Source organism: Acipenser ruthenus, chromosome 27, assembly GCF_902713425.1.
Source record: "Acipenser ruthenus chromosome 27, fAciRut3.2 maternal haplotype, whole genome shotgun sequence".
NCBI classification, from domain to species: domain Eukaryota; kingdom Metazoa; phylum Chordata; class Actinopteri; order Acipenseriformes; family Acipenseridae; genus Acipenser; species Acipenser ruthenus.
Genome location: NC_081215.1, coordinates 21,100,501 through 21,118,070, shown reverse-complemented (window position 1 = coordinate 21,118,070; position 17,570 = coordinate 21,100,501). Strand labels below are relative to the sequence as shown.

Below are 17,570 nucleotides of genomic sequence, written 5' to 3'. Positions count from 1 at the left end.
TATTTTAAATACAATACACTTAAGTCTGCCAACTAAAAACGTGAAGAAAAGACGAAGAAAAACATACGTTGGTCAGTTTTATTTTTTTCCCCCAACCCATTTTGTTATCTTGTTTTTGTTTTTGCACAACTACGTAGGTGGCGTCATCAAGAAGCGACAAGACACTGAACTCCCTGAACATTACATGGTGGTGGTTTGGACTGTGCTTAGCAACACAATAGCCGTTATTATTAGACATGCGAGGGGACGATATTGCTGGACACATTAAACCATGAATCGAGTAATGGGTAAGGATAGGACCTGGGATCATTCGAGTTCGTGTTTACGTCGGCAGAGGCCTGTTTTTAGTTTTGTAAACAACTGTATGCATCGTTTTCTGTCCTGTGTGTTTTTATCATTTTTAAATAGCAACTGGTGCATAAAATACATTTTAATTTTTCGACTATACGCTATCCTTAGTTGTTACTGATATGTAAATATTATCTGTGCTGCCAATAATGTACCGGTATATTGTTATTTCTGATGTATGATTACATTATCATAATTCACAATCTGTAGTGGTCGATGTCTTCACGTTTGTCATTATCGCTCTACAATTAGACATTAAAGACAAGCTAGTTAAGACAATTTTATTAAAGCATGTTTGTATTACCCTGGCTGTAGCTTGGAGGCTCCAAAGAAATATTTTAGGTTTTACTGCTGCCATGTCTCTACTTTGGCAAGGAATCGAACCAGATATGTCACCCGAGGGCCGAGTCTAAGGTGTTTAAATATATAAACTAGTAATTGCTTTAGTTTCCAATCACAGAATAAACGTTACGCAAATTTAACCTTATGTGAAGATAACAGGGCTCTCTTAATTACGAGCCTTCTTGTTTCAACAGGGATGAATGGAACATAACTTTCACACCAGTGGTTCCTTTGATCAAGTACAATAAACAACGATGGGTCAGCAGATTTCAAACCAAACTCACACTGTCCTCAACAAGCTGCCAGACAAGGTGGTGAAACACGCGTCCTTGGTACGGGAGAGTGGCGCTCTCTCCTATGAAGAATTCTTGGGGAGAGTTGCAGAACTTAATGACGTGTAAGGTTTAGTTCTAGTTGTACATTGTAGTTTTTAATGAACTCTGCACACGTTTATATCTTGTTACTGTGCCATACGTTTTGTCTGTCTTTTATAGCACCGCAAAACTGGGTGCTGGCCAAGAGAAGCATTTACTGTTTGAGGTTCAGACAGGATCTGATTCATCTGCACTCTGGAAGGTTGCTGTCAGGATAGTTTGCACTAAGGTGAGATCAGAGTAACTGTATTGATTTCATTTGCATTGAAACAAATCTGCATGTTATTATCAGTACTGATGGTAGCGTACAATAAAATGTGTATTTTCTACTTGCAAACACACCAAGGTTTAACAAATATGGTTTTGGACATTATTTATTGTAATAATAAGCTGGTACCTTTACTGGCCCTAGGAATCAAATTTCTCCAAAAAGGTCCATAGTAATTAAAAGCCTCCACTTTGAGTTTGCAGCTGAACAGTATAAAAAGCGTTTGAAGACTGCCATGATCGATGTGGAGTATACTGTAAATTGATATTTGTTCTTGCCCATAAAACATTTTTAAGTAGCCAGTGAAGATCAGCTAAAACAGGTGATTTACTAGCAGCAGTTTTGAAACAACTGCAACCTGGAAGGACTGGTCTCCAAGAGCCTTACAAATAAGAGCATTTCAAGCCTTTACTGACACACCCACAGAATGATTATAGCAAAAGTAATACATGCTTTTGCAGTGGAAGTTTGAGAATCTTTGATTCAGAGCATGCATTCTTAATAATGTCAGGCATTCTGTAGCGTTTACACAGCCCACATCTTTCTGTGATACATCCTTTGTTCTAGACAAGAAAAATAAACTGCAGAAACCTAATAAAGCTACTGTAAAAAAAAAAAAAAAGGATTTTCTTTTTATTTTCAAATTAAATTCTTATTTAAATGTTCATTTCTAAAGCATTGCCATATAAAAAAAGTACTAATGATTGAAAAACATAATGGTTCTGCATCAGGACATACCTGTATAGTATTAACATATTCAAATATCATAACCATGTTCATTTTGTGGGGTTGCTTTTATTAGTAATAATTATTAATACTTTTTATCATAGATTAACAAGGCTACTGGGACTATTGAATCATCTAGAATAATGAACTTGTATCAGTTCATCCAGCTTTACAAAGACATAACCAGTCAGGCAGCTGGAGTTCTGGCATTAGGTGCTACATCTGAGGGAACTTCTGAAGAACTTTCTTCAGTGTCATCTTGTCAAGCCAGTATCTGGATGGGCAGGTATCTCAGAGATTAATGCATTTTCATTTTTAACTCTTTTTTTCAAAACTTGTTAATATAAAATTGTGACACAGGGATACCTTGTAAAGTTTTTACAGCATTTATGTAAAGAAATGGTACCTCATCTTTAACTTGTAACTGCTGTAGGGTTAAGCAGCTGACAGATGAAGAGGAATGTTGCATCTGTATGGATGGTAGAGCTGACCTGATCTTGCCGTGTGCTCACATCTTCTGTCAAAAATGCATTGATAAATGGTAAGTGCTGTCTGACTGATCAAAAGCTTTTTTGGATGATTAACCCCCCCTTCCAATACCAAATGCAACAACCATTTGCAATCACTATAATAGGGTAAATGGCTTGGGTTTTACTATAGGTGAAGTTGATTTAGACACCATACATGTATATTTTATTTATTTCAACAGGAGTGACCGCAATCGAAACTGCCCTATTTGCCGCTTGCAGGTTACTGCAGCCAGTGAATCTTGGGTAATGTCTGATGCACCAACAGAACACGATATAGCAAGCTATATTCTGAACCTGGCAGATGAGGCAGGGCAACCACATAGACCCTGACCACAATAGCATTCCTCTATTACTGATAAAGTGGTTCTTTGTAAGGGTTGCAAGTAGAGAATTAAAATGAAAAATATCTCGGTTCCACTGCTGTGTGTTTGCCAATGCAGTCAAAACATCTTGGATTAAAGTTTAGTATGTTAATGTTATGTTATTGGCAGACCATCTTAGTTGACAGAAAATGGAAGCCCTGCAGTGATTTATAAACTTATATACGTATTTATTTGCTTTGAGATGTGTTTTACTGACCTTTATTCTTTAATTGAATTTATGTTGGTGGTGTTTCTGTTTTATACTGTGTAACACAAAAATTACGATTTTTATCAATTTTCATTATATAACGTGTGAAAAAATGCTCATTGACACTCAGTCTTTACGTTAAAGCTCATATGTTTGCACCTTTTAAAAAATAATAATTAAAATACAAGCTGTATATTTCTTTGTTGGTGTTGTAGAAGAATCGTCTATTTGGAAGTGTACTTTAAAAACAAGAAACATGTCTGTGACGTAAACTTTCCCAACTGCAAAGTTTAATTTTTATTACTGCAATATAAATACTGTATGAATTGAAAAAAAATCTTGTTTTCCAGCTACATTTGAGAAGCTAATTTGTGTGGAATTATAGGTTTTAAATGTAAATATTACATTATTTTATAAGGATCATAGTTTTACTTAATAAAAGTAATCACTAGATTATTTAATTATATATAGACATATTTTTATAGTGTTTGACATAACCCCAAATTGGTATACTACAGGTAATAGTTAACTTACGTTTCCCTCCTAAATTGCAGTCCCTTCTAAATTCCAGTACAGTAAAAGTGGTCCAATCCAGTATGCACAGTTAGTATTAAAAATTACAAATGTTTCTGCTGGAAGTCTTTATGCGTTTCTAAATCTTGTGCCTTTTTCTATGTGCATTTACTCCATTGGTATTAAGGAGAGGTTCTAGTGAACTAGGTTGAAACCCCAGAAGTTAGCTCAACTACTTATACTAATGGCTTATCTTTACCTAGTTGAATTGTAGTGATGTCTTTATATCCTGAAAGGGTTTGATTAGAAGGAGTGAAGTGTACGTACTGATTGTGGTGAACTGATTAACTTATCTACTAGTATAATATTTTGTCTGTTTTTATTTAAGTCTGTTTCTTATTTTCAATTATTGTAAAATGGGTCTTAAAGGATAGTGTTGCCCTACTCCTTTTTCATAATTTAATGATCGCTACAGTACATTTATTTTGGTTTTCAAATGGAGACTTTCATTTTATTGGAATGTGAAGTTCCTGCTTCAGATCCCAGTATAGTACATGTATGCATGTATTGACTTGCACTTTATCGTATAAAATAATATCCTAACAATATTACTGACGTGAATTTGTTTGTTGATATTACAAAATGGGCACACTGGAATGTAAAGTAAAAATAATAATCAGATAGACCACTGATATGTATAAGGGTTTTATTGTATTATTTTTTTTTTGCTTTCTGTCAAGCATGACCAGAAAATGATATGACATACTAAGTAATGTCTGCTTCAAATATCTATTGATTTAGCTGAGAAAATCAATAGATTTAGTAATAAAGCATGTTTGGCAGTATTTACTGTAAACCCTGACAGATACCCCATATTTGAAGTGCTTGAACCCACTAGATGGCGCTCTAGTACCACAAGTGTCTGATACCCTGGACAATATGTTAAAATGCTGCAGAGGAAATTTTTAAATGTTTATATAAAAAAAAAAAAAAAAACTATTGAGCAAAGCAGGACATTAGCATTGTAAATGTTATACTTGTGAAATTGATAACATTTTTGAAAATCTGGCCCATACTCTTACAACTGGAGTAATTGAATGAATACTTCAATCACAGAACCTGTTCAGGTTAAATAAATTTCTTAGACCTTGAAACAAGTAAAAGAAAACAATATTAAACTATCTTGACCATAGTCTTCTGCCATTTGGTAATTCTTCACTGGACAAATAACACGTTTCTGTATGTTTGTATATTGACCTACCGGGATGTGTGCACTTCCTTTGCGCATTGTATCACACGTTTTGTGTTCTTCGATTTAGCAAAATAAAACTTTTACTCCCAATGTTTTCCGTTGTACTGTATGTCATTTTAGACAACTGTTTGTGTGTGTGTTGTTTTTTTTTTTTTTTAAATACTAGCAAAAGAAATTGCATTTGTCTAAAAGGAAATGGGTGAATAAAGATGTAATAATATTAAAATAACACTGATGTCATCCAACCGCATTGTTTTTAACCTAACCATCATGTTTAAGTAAAATAACTTGTCAGAATAATGTATTTAAACAAATGGACTAGCTTTGTCTTTTCAGTCCTAGAATCAACGCTAATTTTAAAAAGATCAATTATCAAAGTGCCTCTAATTCAGTTAATATTGGAACAGATTGGTGCTGAATTGAACATGGATTGATTCATGAATATAAGTGAAAATGCTCTAATAGTTTAGTCCAGCTGCTCTAATAGTTTAATCCAGCAGTAACACAGTAAGTGAGTAGTAAAGCTGGGATTTAGAATTGTATATTTAGCATTAATTAATTACTGAATGCAAAAAAATATTCATACTGTGGGACAATGAAAAGTTTGGATTCATGTTTTGTGTTGATCCATTTAAACAAACAGCCAATGAACATACACTTAAGAAAATTATTGTTTATTTAAGTCAACAAAAATACTATACAGCAAGAATAAGGGCAGTCATGAGCATGGCAATGCTTTATTAGACTTGTTACTAGTATCATGTTGCATTAAGAAATGAATGTTGTCAGTAAACATCCTGTTTTATAGTAATTTATTGTAATAATTCCTGTAATATCTATCTATGAAAAATAATTAAACAGTAGTGAGCATTAACCATTTTAAACTAAACCATACCTTTAACCTGTAACAGTTTTATCCAAAAAATACACTGTGCAATAATGCCCATTTGAACAGAAACACTACATACATATTAAGTTTAGTGTTGTTTTTTTTTTAAACCAGGACTTAAGCAGTGTAACAAAAGCATGTACAATGATTATATAAATGAGAAGTATTTAATAGTGAATGTTCATTTGTAATCAGAAGCACATTTTTGAATGTGTGATGTCTGCAGTGTCTCCTCTTTACAGGTTCACTTTGTCCCCTCATCTTGCTAAATTTTCTAGATCCTGAAGCTCTGCATTTGTTCTCTATCAAAGGTGTGACATTCAGATTTGTGACCCTCAAAATCTGATTGAATTTTAAAGCAGAGGAGGGTCTCCATGCATTTTCTTTGAGCTTTTGTTAAGTTGCCTTAGAGGACATGTTTTATTTGCTTGTTTGTTTTTTTTGTAGCATATTGGGCATTTTCTAGAATAAGCAGAATAGTTTACTCCCTCCACGCAGTACATTGACCCATAAGCCAGTAAGTAAAAAAAGAATCCTTCACAAATGTGAATAATAATTGAAACCCATTTGATATTCTATCTCATTTATTTTCAAGTTTAACTTGATCCTATTAGCGAATTATAGTTTTGCAAAAATCAACAGTATTATTTTTAAAGCTCCTGTCATTTGTGCTGTGCAGTTACTCTTCAGCAATGACATTTGATTTCGTAGCCTCCACCAAGAAACTCAGCTCATTGCACAAGGTTTCATATCGGTAAGCCGTGCGGATCTGGGCAACATTTGTCCTTCGAATGTCATTCCCTTCAGGGCCATCCTTCAGATAGTTAGGTCCTAAGAAATGTTGCTTTTCCTGTAAAAGTGAAAGATAAGTCATACTTCATTTGATGTGGCAAGAACACTTCAGGTACAACAGAAAGAAGACCCATTTTTCTTAAGGATTCAATACTGTTGTGCTCTGAGAGTTTTCTAATCTTCCACTCTACAAATATTGTATACAACGTTAAGTCTAAATAAAAAGTGTACTGTTTATTAGGTGGTTTAAATCACATTAGATTATTATTATTATTTTTTTTTTAAAAACAGTTTTTACCTGGTGAGACAGTCCACTCTGCAGAACACTGTTTCTTGCGATTTCACAAACATCACAGGTGCTGAGTTTCCACAGCTGAGCTGCGATAGCGTATTCTTCCATCAGCGCTTCCTACATTACAGAAATAGGTTGTTAGTTGTACAGTGTATTACAGTACATGGCTGTGGCTCAGGGTCTTACTGTAGGTTTTTACCCATGTCTTTCACTTCGTATGGTCACAGCCTAATAGTGAAACAGATATTGAACCCCCACCCAGTAATGCAGTAGGTGATTCATTCTTACCTTGGTGTAATGGAACTGCATGGGGTCGTCAGTGGAAAGGGAGACGCACAGTCCTTTGTGTAGGAATTCACGCAGCGGGTTCTTGGAATACTCCAGAAAGAGGCTGTTGTTGCTCAGTGGTGACATTGCGATGGGAATTTGAGCAAGATAGTACAGGTACTGGAGGACTGGACTCTGAATAAATACAATGCAATCAAATGGTACTCAAGCAGTCTTTAGGAGAAGATGATATTAATTTGTAACCTGTTGACAGATATCTTGTACAATAATATTCAGCACTGGATGGTGTTGTACAAGTACAGTACATTGTCAGGTAATTGGGGGCCTTAAGCAGTCTGGTTTACTGATTTAAAAAAAAAGACACTTGGACAATTGCGTTCGACACATGCAAAAAAAACATGCATATTTTATTAGGTCAAGGTAGTTAGTTGAGGTCTGCTTAATGGACTACCAGATGCTCAAGTTGTTTATATATGTATGTAAATTATTTGTCTATAGACATTATTAAGTTCCAGCATTCATTAGTCTTTTACAGAATAAGCAGGCAGGGTACCTTCTTGAGGTTGAGTCCATGGGAGATGTTGTCCGCTGTAAGGAAGGCTGAGACAAGGTGAGTGATGGAGCCAGCTTCCCCGCAGTGAGGGCGGAACAGGAAGGTGCCCAGTCCTCGCTCCCTTTAAAAAAGTGCCAGTCAGTCATTGGAAGTGACCCAGTAAAACAACACATCACAGACTTGTGCTGTTGGATTGTGGGCAATTTAAGTGCGGTCAAGCCAAGACTATTCTACTGAACAACCTGTTTGTAAAATACAGTATTTGTATAGGAATAAATTGTAACAGAACTAACTGATTTTGAAATATGAATAGAAGTGGTAGGCCTGAAATGTTATTTACATAATTTAATAATCCACTAAACTGTTAGTGATTGGACAGTCACTACTGCAAGATGCACTGTAGCTGAAGAGCAAATGCTACTGGAAGACTGTGCATAAAATGTAAGACCTCATATTCTATAGATTTACAAATCCTATAGATTTTTTATATACCGTATATTTGTGGTTTACTACATTCTAGCACAGACTCCCCCGCTTGAGTATCTGCATCTGCAAGCAACGGTAAAGGCATATTTACAATGCTGTTAAAAGAGGAAGCCTGGATTGACATCCCCACTATCTCATTTATCTTCTTCAATGCAAATGAAATGGCTCTGTGGCTTAAATCAATGCCTACCAGCAGCACTTTAGTTGTGCCGCATTAAAATTCAGTGGTGACTTACTTGCGCAGGTTGTTGAGCACCATGATGTTTGCGTACATGTAAAACAGGTAGTAGCTGTAGGGTGGGTTCTGGTCTGTGACCCACTCCTCTGGTTTGGGGCTGTTGTAGGAGAACATGTGGTCACTGTGCTTGGACTCATCATCCACACTGTCAAAACCGGTCACCTGTACACCAAAAACACAGAGGCAGGGTTTGAATTGTAAAGTATGCAACAAGAAATAATTTTAACCCTTATCTTAGCGCTGTTTGTTAACATATGCTGTCAGAAATCACGTTGGAACCTCAGTTGTCCTGTTATCAAGTATACTCAATAAAGTATACATGAGTTCCTTCTTCAGCTCAACAAAAATAATTTTGGACTAAAAGGGTCAGTCATTTGTAGGTAGAATAAAGTAAAGTGTTGAGTGCGTAATACTAAAGTAACAAGCATGTGTATAATCAATACTCACATATTTCAAGAAAAGATGTAGCTCCTTGTTTTTCTGTGGATTAACTGTGACTTCAAAGAGAGGAAGGAAAACATTCTCCAGAATTTTAGCAAAGCTTGGCACCATTTTCTTTGATTTAAAAATGTCACTGAAAAGAAATAGTAAAGTTTTTCATAAATTACATGTAGTCCAAGTAAAACTGTGTAGACTTCATCTAGTGGTCCGTGGCCTTAGAACAATTGGGGAAAAATAAACAGTTTAACTTCTGACAGCACTTGTGCATTTAGAATATACATCCATCCAAATGCAATTTGCAAATGTAAAACTCATATATGATGAACACTGCTCACAAATGTACTATTAACCATTTATATAATAAACGCAATAAACCCTCAAACAATACCATAACAAGCCCTTTCAAATTAACAATACAAGTATGCATTTGACCACAGAAACCATGTCATTATTGTTTTATTCCTAATATATATATATATAATATATATATATATATATATATATATATAATTTAGATTAAATTAACAAGCCATAGGCCTTAGTATGAACATAGCATGAATCATATATGTCTCTAGAAAATCCAAAGAATGCAATAATTAATGAATCCTTGAGTGTGTTTACAGTTTGTTGCACTTACTAGATCCGGGGGACTTGGATGATCCAGCGCACGTTTGGTGAGTATACTTTGTGCTTGATGAACCATTTGGCCAGATTATTCCATTCACTAGGGGATCTCCCATAGATGGACAGACGAGGCTCTGCATGCTGGTACTTGCTCTCCTCCAAACCTTTAGACACTTCCTAATACAAGTAACAAGTAACATGCCCAGTTACAACTTGATGTCATTGATACAGTTCACTGATTTTAAATCCATAGTTAATACAATCTTCAGAGACAAAGCTACACATCCTTATAGATTTTAGACCATTTTGCAGCATTGGATGGATCAGGGATTACCCCTTGAAGTGCTAAATGGGTTATACTGACAGGGTGTGGTTGACCAAATTAACCCCTGAAACAGTCTAATAGTGTGACAGTATTTAGTGTATTTTGGACATAATACAGTTTTTAAATGTAGGAATGGAATCATCTTCCAAAATTTTAACTGAAACTATCCGCTGACTAAAATTACTTTTTCAGTTGAAATTATGCGAACTGAGAAATGATTATGCTAGTTAATCCCTAGTGTTTGCATCATTTCTTTGGAGGGGCAGTTATTTTCGCTGTCTCTCCAGTTTATTCCCAGACAGCAGGAGGGTTCATATATAAAAATCTTAAAAAAATAAAATAAAAAAAAAAAAAAATCATTTTCATACCTTGACAAGACGTGCAAAATATTCCCCATCCATGTAGTTATCAGTTTTCAAGTACAGGTCCCTGAGTTCACTAGCACCCACTGGGTTGTATTTGGAATTGAATTTATCAAATCGATGAAATGTTTGTCTCCCCTGCAAAAGAAGACGGTCACGTTAAACAGAAGTGTATCTGTACCGTCATTGAAGACAATCATTAAAGTAAATTGGTTTCAACTCAGATCTGGTTATAACAGATGTTTCCCACAATCATGATACATTTATCGTTGCTGGCTGGTTATAGCATTCTCCCATACTGCAGTTCAGCAAATCTGGTTTACAGTGTCCTACATTGTGTAGGTATATAGTTTTAGCTGTGCCATATAAAGGACTCTTACTGCATGGACATCCAGCGAGTCCACTGTCAGATCGTAGGGGTCCATGTGAAGGCTGTCAAACACCTGCTTCAAGGTCATCTTCTTTCCTGCCTTCTCTTGGACAATCCTGTCCGCTTCCTCCTTGTAGGTGGTCTGAATAAACTTCAGTAAGTGCTTCTGATTCATGCAAGCAGCAGCGTGGATGTGGGTATCCACCTGAAGGTCAAAAGAGGACGACTGTTATAAAAAGCTGAGGGATGTGCTGGCGAAGACAGCTGAGCTTTTATTTACACTCTGGTTTTGCACCACTAGCAGTGCTCAAAGATGCTAAATAAAAAGCTAGACTGTCTTCCGTCATGGAATTGTGTACCTTCCGAACATTGTAGAAGTCCCTATGGGGAACACTCTTCAGTTCTTTCAGCTCTGCCATTTCGTTCAGCATGTCATGCAAATAGAACTTTGATCCCAGGAAGTTGAGTCGACGATGGCAGTATGTCTTTCTGGTAAGAAAAGAAAAAAAAAAAAAGCAATGAACTGGGAGATGCGTTACTATTATTTGGAGTGTCCTAAAAATGAAGATGCATCTTCCGCCTTTAAGGTCTTTGACATTCACTGGCACTGTGATCTAGAAAGCAAATCCAAGCAACTGCAGTTACAGCATTTTACTCAAGAATTGTGTTACCTATTAGTATGCTTTTAGGGTTTGGTTCTCTGTAAAGCTAATGGAGCCAACACAGCACCAGACATTAATAAATAAATACACATATATTAAAGTGCATTGTTCCATATAGGCACCGTTTATATAATGTACCTATAATTTCCCAGAGGGTTGAAAAAAGTCACAGTAATAAAACAATTGAATTGGTTTATTGTTTTCAGTGGTGGACACTTACGTTGGCCCATCGGCAAGCAATGCAAGAATGTGACTGAGGTCTATGGCAAAGGTTTCTAGGTCTGGGTAAGGCAGGCTCCTGGGCTCATTGCTCTTCATCATTTTTTCATTGTCATACACATAGATGATGCCATCGTTCATCTTCAGCTGGTAATTCAGGTTCTCCGGGGCGTCCATGTTGTAAGGATCCGCCCCATCCCTTGGGCAGGGATGAAACTCTGGGGAGCGTGCCAAAAATATTAGTTAGCCCTTCTTTTGCAGTTGAAAAACACTGTTAACTGTGCTGTGCTAAATTCCGTTCAGCTAATTCGTTGTTTTAATAGGGTCAGTGGTGTAGTGCTATATTTAGAAGTAAGGGGTTGCTATTATCTCCCCTCCCCCTCCCCGCTATTTAACCCTACCACGCCCCCTGCAGTTCTTGTTTCCCCATACACTCAGGACCACAGTTTATCACTAGTAGTTACGGTATTTGAAAGGGCTAACAAGTGTACCAATTGATTACAAATTCAGACACTCAGGTATTGATATATTAGTGTAAAGCAACTAGACTTACAGCTATTTATATTAAAGATAAATAAATAAACAAGTACTGTACATATTTTCACAACCAGTTTCTTACACTAATACACACATGATTAAAACACTGTCATTATTATTATTAATAATACTATGCGTTACGCTTCCCCCACTCCCCATTCTCGTATATTGAAAGTTTGGTCCAGAATCAGCTCGTCTCATTGTCCTATTGCAGCCGCTTAAGAGCAAATGAGACTGAGGTTTTGAAACAGAAGTGCATCCGTTTGGGGGGGGGGGGGGGGGAAAGATATGTATGGCCACGCGTACCCTTTATTTGCTTGTTGTGATTGAGTTCTCTCTTTTAAATAAATGTTCAGCTTAGTTTATCTACATTATTTCTCATATATAGTAGGAGGCTGTGTGGTCGAGTGGTTAAAGAAAAGGGCTTGTAACCAAGAGGTCCCCGGTTCAAATCCCACCTCAGCCACTGACTCATTGTGTGACCCTGAGCAAGTCACTTAACCTCCTTGTGCTCCGTCTTTCGGGTGAGATGTAATTGTAAGTGACTCTGCAGCTGATGCATAGTTCACACACCCTAGTCTCTAAATAAACAAATAATAATAATAAACAAATAATAATATATGGGTCTCAAAATAAAAAATGTTCTAATTATTAAATATAATTGTAAAACGCTGACACCTCAGCACACTAGCGTTAATACAGGTTCCCTTCACCTCTACATTATTCACACCTGTTATTCCAGACCAGGCACGCTATATTAAAACTTTTTCATTATTTATCTCTCAGGGGTTTCTTACGGTTATTGTATTCTTTGCTTATTTGTATGGGTTATACACATGTATATCTTAATATATTAATAGGAGCAAAGTACGGAAGCGGTGTCCTTCCCCCGCGACCCCCCAGCACTTATACCCCTGAATATGGTATTACCTGGGAGCACCTCATCTTCGACATTCCACTTCTTGTTTTCAGCACCACGCAGAAACTTGGCTGTAGTTCTGGGGAAGCGATGGTATGCCAGTTTTGCATACTTTTCCCGAATGAATAAAGCTTTCAAAAGTGTTTTGGCAGCTACCTCGTAGTCCTCCACTGTGACCTATACAAAACGAGGAGGTACGCAACTTCATGTACGTTGCATGCTTTTTTTTATTTTATTATTATTTTTTTTTAAGAATGCAACATGAACAATTCCTAAGACAGCCGCCCAGTTATTTTTGCGCAATTTAGTACATCCATTTATGTTGCCTTCACTGCAGCAAATCCTCACACCAGCTCAGTGTCCTAATCGCAACAGCCAACCAATTGCCTCTTTTACACCCAGGAGTTTAACAATGGAGGTTGGGAAGCTAATATCCCCTAGGGACAAAGGCCAGCCTTGCAAATGTCTGCTTGAGCTCACTGGGCAGCATGGAACCAGGGGCCATAGTAACGCAATGAGGTGAAACAGTCCCTGAGCATTTTTATTCTCTAACCCAGGCAAATCGGCACAGCCTGACTGCCCGAAGTCCCCTGGACACCATGCAGTTGTGCCTTAACCAAGATGAGCCTCTCTGAGATACCTACTGTAGAATGTTTTATTAATACACTGCGTGCTTGTTTAGGAAACCAGTGCAATTCTTGTAAACAGGCATGGAACTACAGTTCAAATGTAAGTAGTTATGGCATCTAGTATATGGGGTGATTTTCTGTCTACTCAATCATGTAAAATGTGTAAAGGTTGGTTCACACTGATATACAGAATTATCAGGTTCCCTCAGGGAGGTTGGGCTGAGTAATCCCACACACCAGTCTGTTTGCTTTCAGCTTTTGCACATCAATACTGTTTTACTGCTAATACTCTAACTGTGGTATCCAAGACTTCCACTACCAATCCCTGATGTTCTTTAGCTAATTTTCCAACCTATAATCAAGTTACAATATTAGCAAAAGATCTTTATCTCTTGTATAATTGATGTTAACAGAGTTGTAAATGTAAAACTATTTCATAAAGAGGAGCCGTTTTTTTTGAGTTCTGACTATAATTCCTCATATGATCTTAATTTGCCTAAATGAGCCCTAAATTCCAGGCATCACAAAATGAAAACTGTGTAAATAGTGCCATCTAATGGAGAAGATAAAACCATCAATTGTGGTTTATAGGACTTCATGAGAAAGGAATTTGGGTCACTGAAAAACAAAAACAGTACGATGTCACAGAGGGGGAAAAAAACTTCCCAGTGTACGAACAAGTCAATTCAAAAATACAACTTATAATATCATTAACGAAACATACCGGCAGGCATCAAAATGTGCTAACTGGGTCACAAATGAACATGCCTAATCAAAACACATTAAAAAACCATTCTGAAAGCTCTGACATTTTAGAGCAAAGACCACCAGAGAGGCACTAAGATCTGCTGCTATATTACTACTAGTGTTTCGAGATATTTATGAATAGCTGTTTATACTACTAGCTGTTTTGAAAATGTAACAAAACAAAGCTGGATTCTGTTACCCCAGCACAGTAATCTCCACTGATGGTGACCCTCTGAAACTCGGGAACGCTCTCCGCAATGGAGTTCACGGAGGAAGCAGAGGCAGACAGGAGGGGGGAGATGATTGACATAGCCCAGTCCGAGTTAACTGGGATCTGGAGGGACATGGAATGGGAGCGCATCATCATGAAACACTTCTTCCTAAAAAAAAAAAAGAAAACCCCATAATGTCAGTCCTCCTCGGCGTGTTCAAAAACTGGTCAGCTAAGCCAAAAACACAACATTCTCTGCAATGTTCTATTTTACTTAAAGGGAAAATAATATATTCAATAGACACACTTGAAAATATATTGAAAAAGCTTTCAGAATGTCAAAAGGTTTAGAATTGAAATTTAAACAGGACAAACCTTGAATCATGAATCTACTATATATTCAGTCTTTTAGGACTTGTTTGTCAGATGGTCCTCATTCTTGTCATGATGCCCTCTCTAATTTTCACCTCAATGTTTGCCCCAGGGTCTTCAACACTTGAAGTACATGTAGTGTGTGTAATTTAATCTGAGGGTAGTGAGATTCCAGAGACACACACAGTCGCGCTCACCTCTTGGCTGTCTCCTCTGAGTGCAGCTCAGCCATCTCCTTCTGCAGCTGCCTCTCCTTGGCCTCTCTCTGCCTGATGGGACAGTCTTCAGCCATGTTGAATATTGCCAGGCTATCCATGGTGTCCTCCTCTCGTAGGGCTGAGGCGTACACCCTTTCAGCCATCCGACGCACCTGCTCGTCCACCTCGCTGAGCGAGACCTTTGGAAACTGCCTGGGCATCTCTGCAATGGAATGACATGGATACAGCACCTTTCATCAAAACCTAAACACAGGACAGTGCATCTGTGTTCTTGTCTAGAATTAGAAACCAATTATAAAACTGGGAATTGAAAATACTGTCAAGTACAACAATTGGGCCGTTTTACTGACCTGTGGCTTGTACAGAAGGCAGATGTTGATTTATCACAGTTAGATTTCACAGTGTATCTTTGAGGACATGTATGCTGTACAACGTCAAGAACATGCAAAGCCCAGAAAATCATAAAAAACATCATATTGAACAGGAACCTCCTGTTGTGTGATTTATGTCTGTCCTTACAACTGCCTCTACTATATCCACTATGGCAGGCTGAGAGGAACCTAGAATACATCTGGGCAATGATGAGTTCTAGCTTCACATGTGTCGACACCCTGAATTGCACAATGCTTGGTTGGATTCCAAACTGGAAATCAAGAACCCTGCAGTTTCCACCCCATTTATTCAAAATTAGCAATCAATTAAATTATTGAGGTTGCCAGTCCTTTTGGGCACCACTGTACACTGAATTGTATCCATGTATATACTGCATATATCTAATAAATCGTAACAGTTTGGCAATAAGTTAAAAATGATTGAACTTTATAATAATGCAATATTTATGGCCACACCTGTATCCATGGAATCCAGTCAGAAAGCAATGAGTGAAATCAAACTTGCATACAAGACCTGAATTCTTCCACAAGCTGTGTGGAGTAGTGGTTAGGGCTCTGGACTCTTGACCGGAGGGTCGTGGGTTCAATCCCCAGTGGGGGACACTGCTGCTGTACCCTTGAGCAAGGTACTTTACCTAGATTGCTCCAGTAAAAACCCAACTGTATAAATGGGTAATTGTATGTAAAAAAAAAATAATGTGATATCTTGTGTAACAATTGTAAGTCGCCCTGGATGAGGGCGTCTGCTAAGAAATAAATAATAATAATAATCTATGAACATTTTGAATCCAATGTTTAACTAGCCAACAATATAAAATGTTATACTTACTCTTATGTTTTTATCGTAAGGAATGCTCCTTTTTATAACAGAGTGGAACAGTTCAGTTTTCTTTCTTCTTGAAAGGACATGCATGAAAGTGTCTGGTTTCTCGTTTCAAAACATATTTCATCTAGCAAAAGTCAACTCCCCAAATACCCTGCCTGACTGCATAAGCAGTGAGTCATTTAATCAAGGTAATAGGAAGGCGACTGATGGAGGCTGTCTCTGTTAAGATCAACATGCTTCAGCCAATCCGACTAGAAGGCATCATAGAATCTTTAAAGGAAGTTCTCTAAATTCAAGCCTGTATCTCTGTAATAATCTGTGATCCTCTAAAAAGCCTCAGAAGCAGTTGGGGCAAGTGACAACATACCATGCTATTAACAACACAGAAAATGAAATGTTAAGCACAGGAAATCTGCCATCATTTAGGACGTCAAATCCCTTTTTCTTAACAGCCTCAGGGTTTATACTAGAATTAACCCACGTTCCACCAAGACAGAAGTAAAAGAAAACAGCCCTGGCTGATTGTCATCAGGTGCAAATTTGCATGATCACAAACGCATAACAAAAGTGATGTCAAAAACTGATTTTGCTTTTTGCTAAGATCCCTAAGGTCAACAAACTGATTTTTTTAAAATGTCTTGTTAGAGCAAATACCTGTGTCAAGTCCAGTCATTTTGATCCCATACAGCCACACACATACAGTATGTTTTGCTGCATTGACATATATAGCACTTTGTGAAAGCAACGCCCTCATGCTTGCACTGTATGCTGCCACCCATATGCTCTGTCTGGCACACTTGATGTGGTCACATGCTGCCTAAACCAGTCTGACATGTTCGTGTAAACATATTGTCAGATTCACACACTGATACTATGCGCTTCAACTTTGGGTTTATTTTTGCTAACACCCTGGCTAAAATTAAATGTTCATTAAAGATCCTTAGGAACATCTTGTCTTAACCAATTTAATAACAGATAATTTTTGGATTTAAGGAGACCCCAAATAACCATAAAAACAAACCAAAAAAACTTGTTGGGAATTATTGAGAAGTAAATCCAAAATATCGGTCTGAAGCCATTTCGCTCAAAAAGAGCTAAACACAGTTTTAAGTGTATAAAGGGGATCATTTATACCTTAAATATGTCAATATGTATGCAAAATGAAAATACAGCAATCAGAGTGACCACAGGCATTGACTATGCCTTCATAACACGAGTTTATGAAAAACAAAATTGTCACTTTTATGTTATTATT

At 37.1% G+C, this 17,570-nt stretch overlaps 2 protein-coding genes across 3 annotated transcripts; one reads left to right on the top strand and one right to left on the bottom strand.

Moving 5' to 3' along the window:
* Window positions 1-23: 23 nt before the first annotated feature.
* Window positions 24-5,017, top strand: rnf141 (ring finger protein 141). Its single transcript, XM_034053471.3, has 6 exons — window positions 24-287; window positions 885-1,087; window positions 1,185-1,293; window positions 2,163-2,344; window positions 2,492-2,599; window positions 2,768-5,017. The coding sequence occupies exons 2-6, from the start codon at window positions 945-947 to the stop codon at window positions 2,916-2,918; spliced, it is 693 nt and encodes a 230-aa protein (XP_033909362.1). The 5' UTR covers window positions 24-287; window positions 885-944; the 3' UTR covers window positions 2,919-5,017.
* Window positions 5,018-5,581: 564 nt separating this feature from the next.
* LOC117431920 (AMP deaminase 3-like) lies at window positions 5,582-17,042 on the bottom strand. Of its 2 annotated transcripts, none has more exons than XM_034053182.3 (15): window positions 16,970-17,042; window positions 15,077-15,299; window positions 14,496-14,676; window positions 12,932-13,097; window positions 11,466-11,682; window positions 10,943-11,072; window positions 10,594-10,788; window positions 10,220-10,351; window positions 9,540-9,703; window positions 8,909-9,035; window positions 8,460-8,623; window positions 7,738-7,858; window positions 7,185-7,358; window positions 6,903-7,013; window positions 5,582-6,662 (listed from the first exon to the last, which is right to left on the bottom strand). In XM_034053182.3, the coding sequence occupies exons 1-15, from the start codon at window positions 16,986-16,988 to the stop codon at window positions 6,492-6,494; spliced, it is 2,295 nt and encodes a 764-aa protein (XP_033909073.3). In that variant the 5' UTR covers window positions 16,989-17,042; the 3' UTR covers window positions 5,582-6,491. The 2 variants fall into 2 exon arrangements, with proteins under 2 accessions (XP_033909073.3, XP_033909074.3); XM_034053183.3 differs by lacking the exon at window positions 16,970-17,042 and adding an exon at window positions 16,319-16,935.
* Window positions 17,043-17,570: the final 528 nt, after the last annotated feature.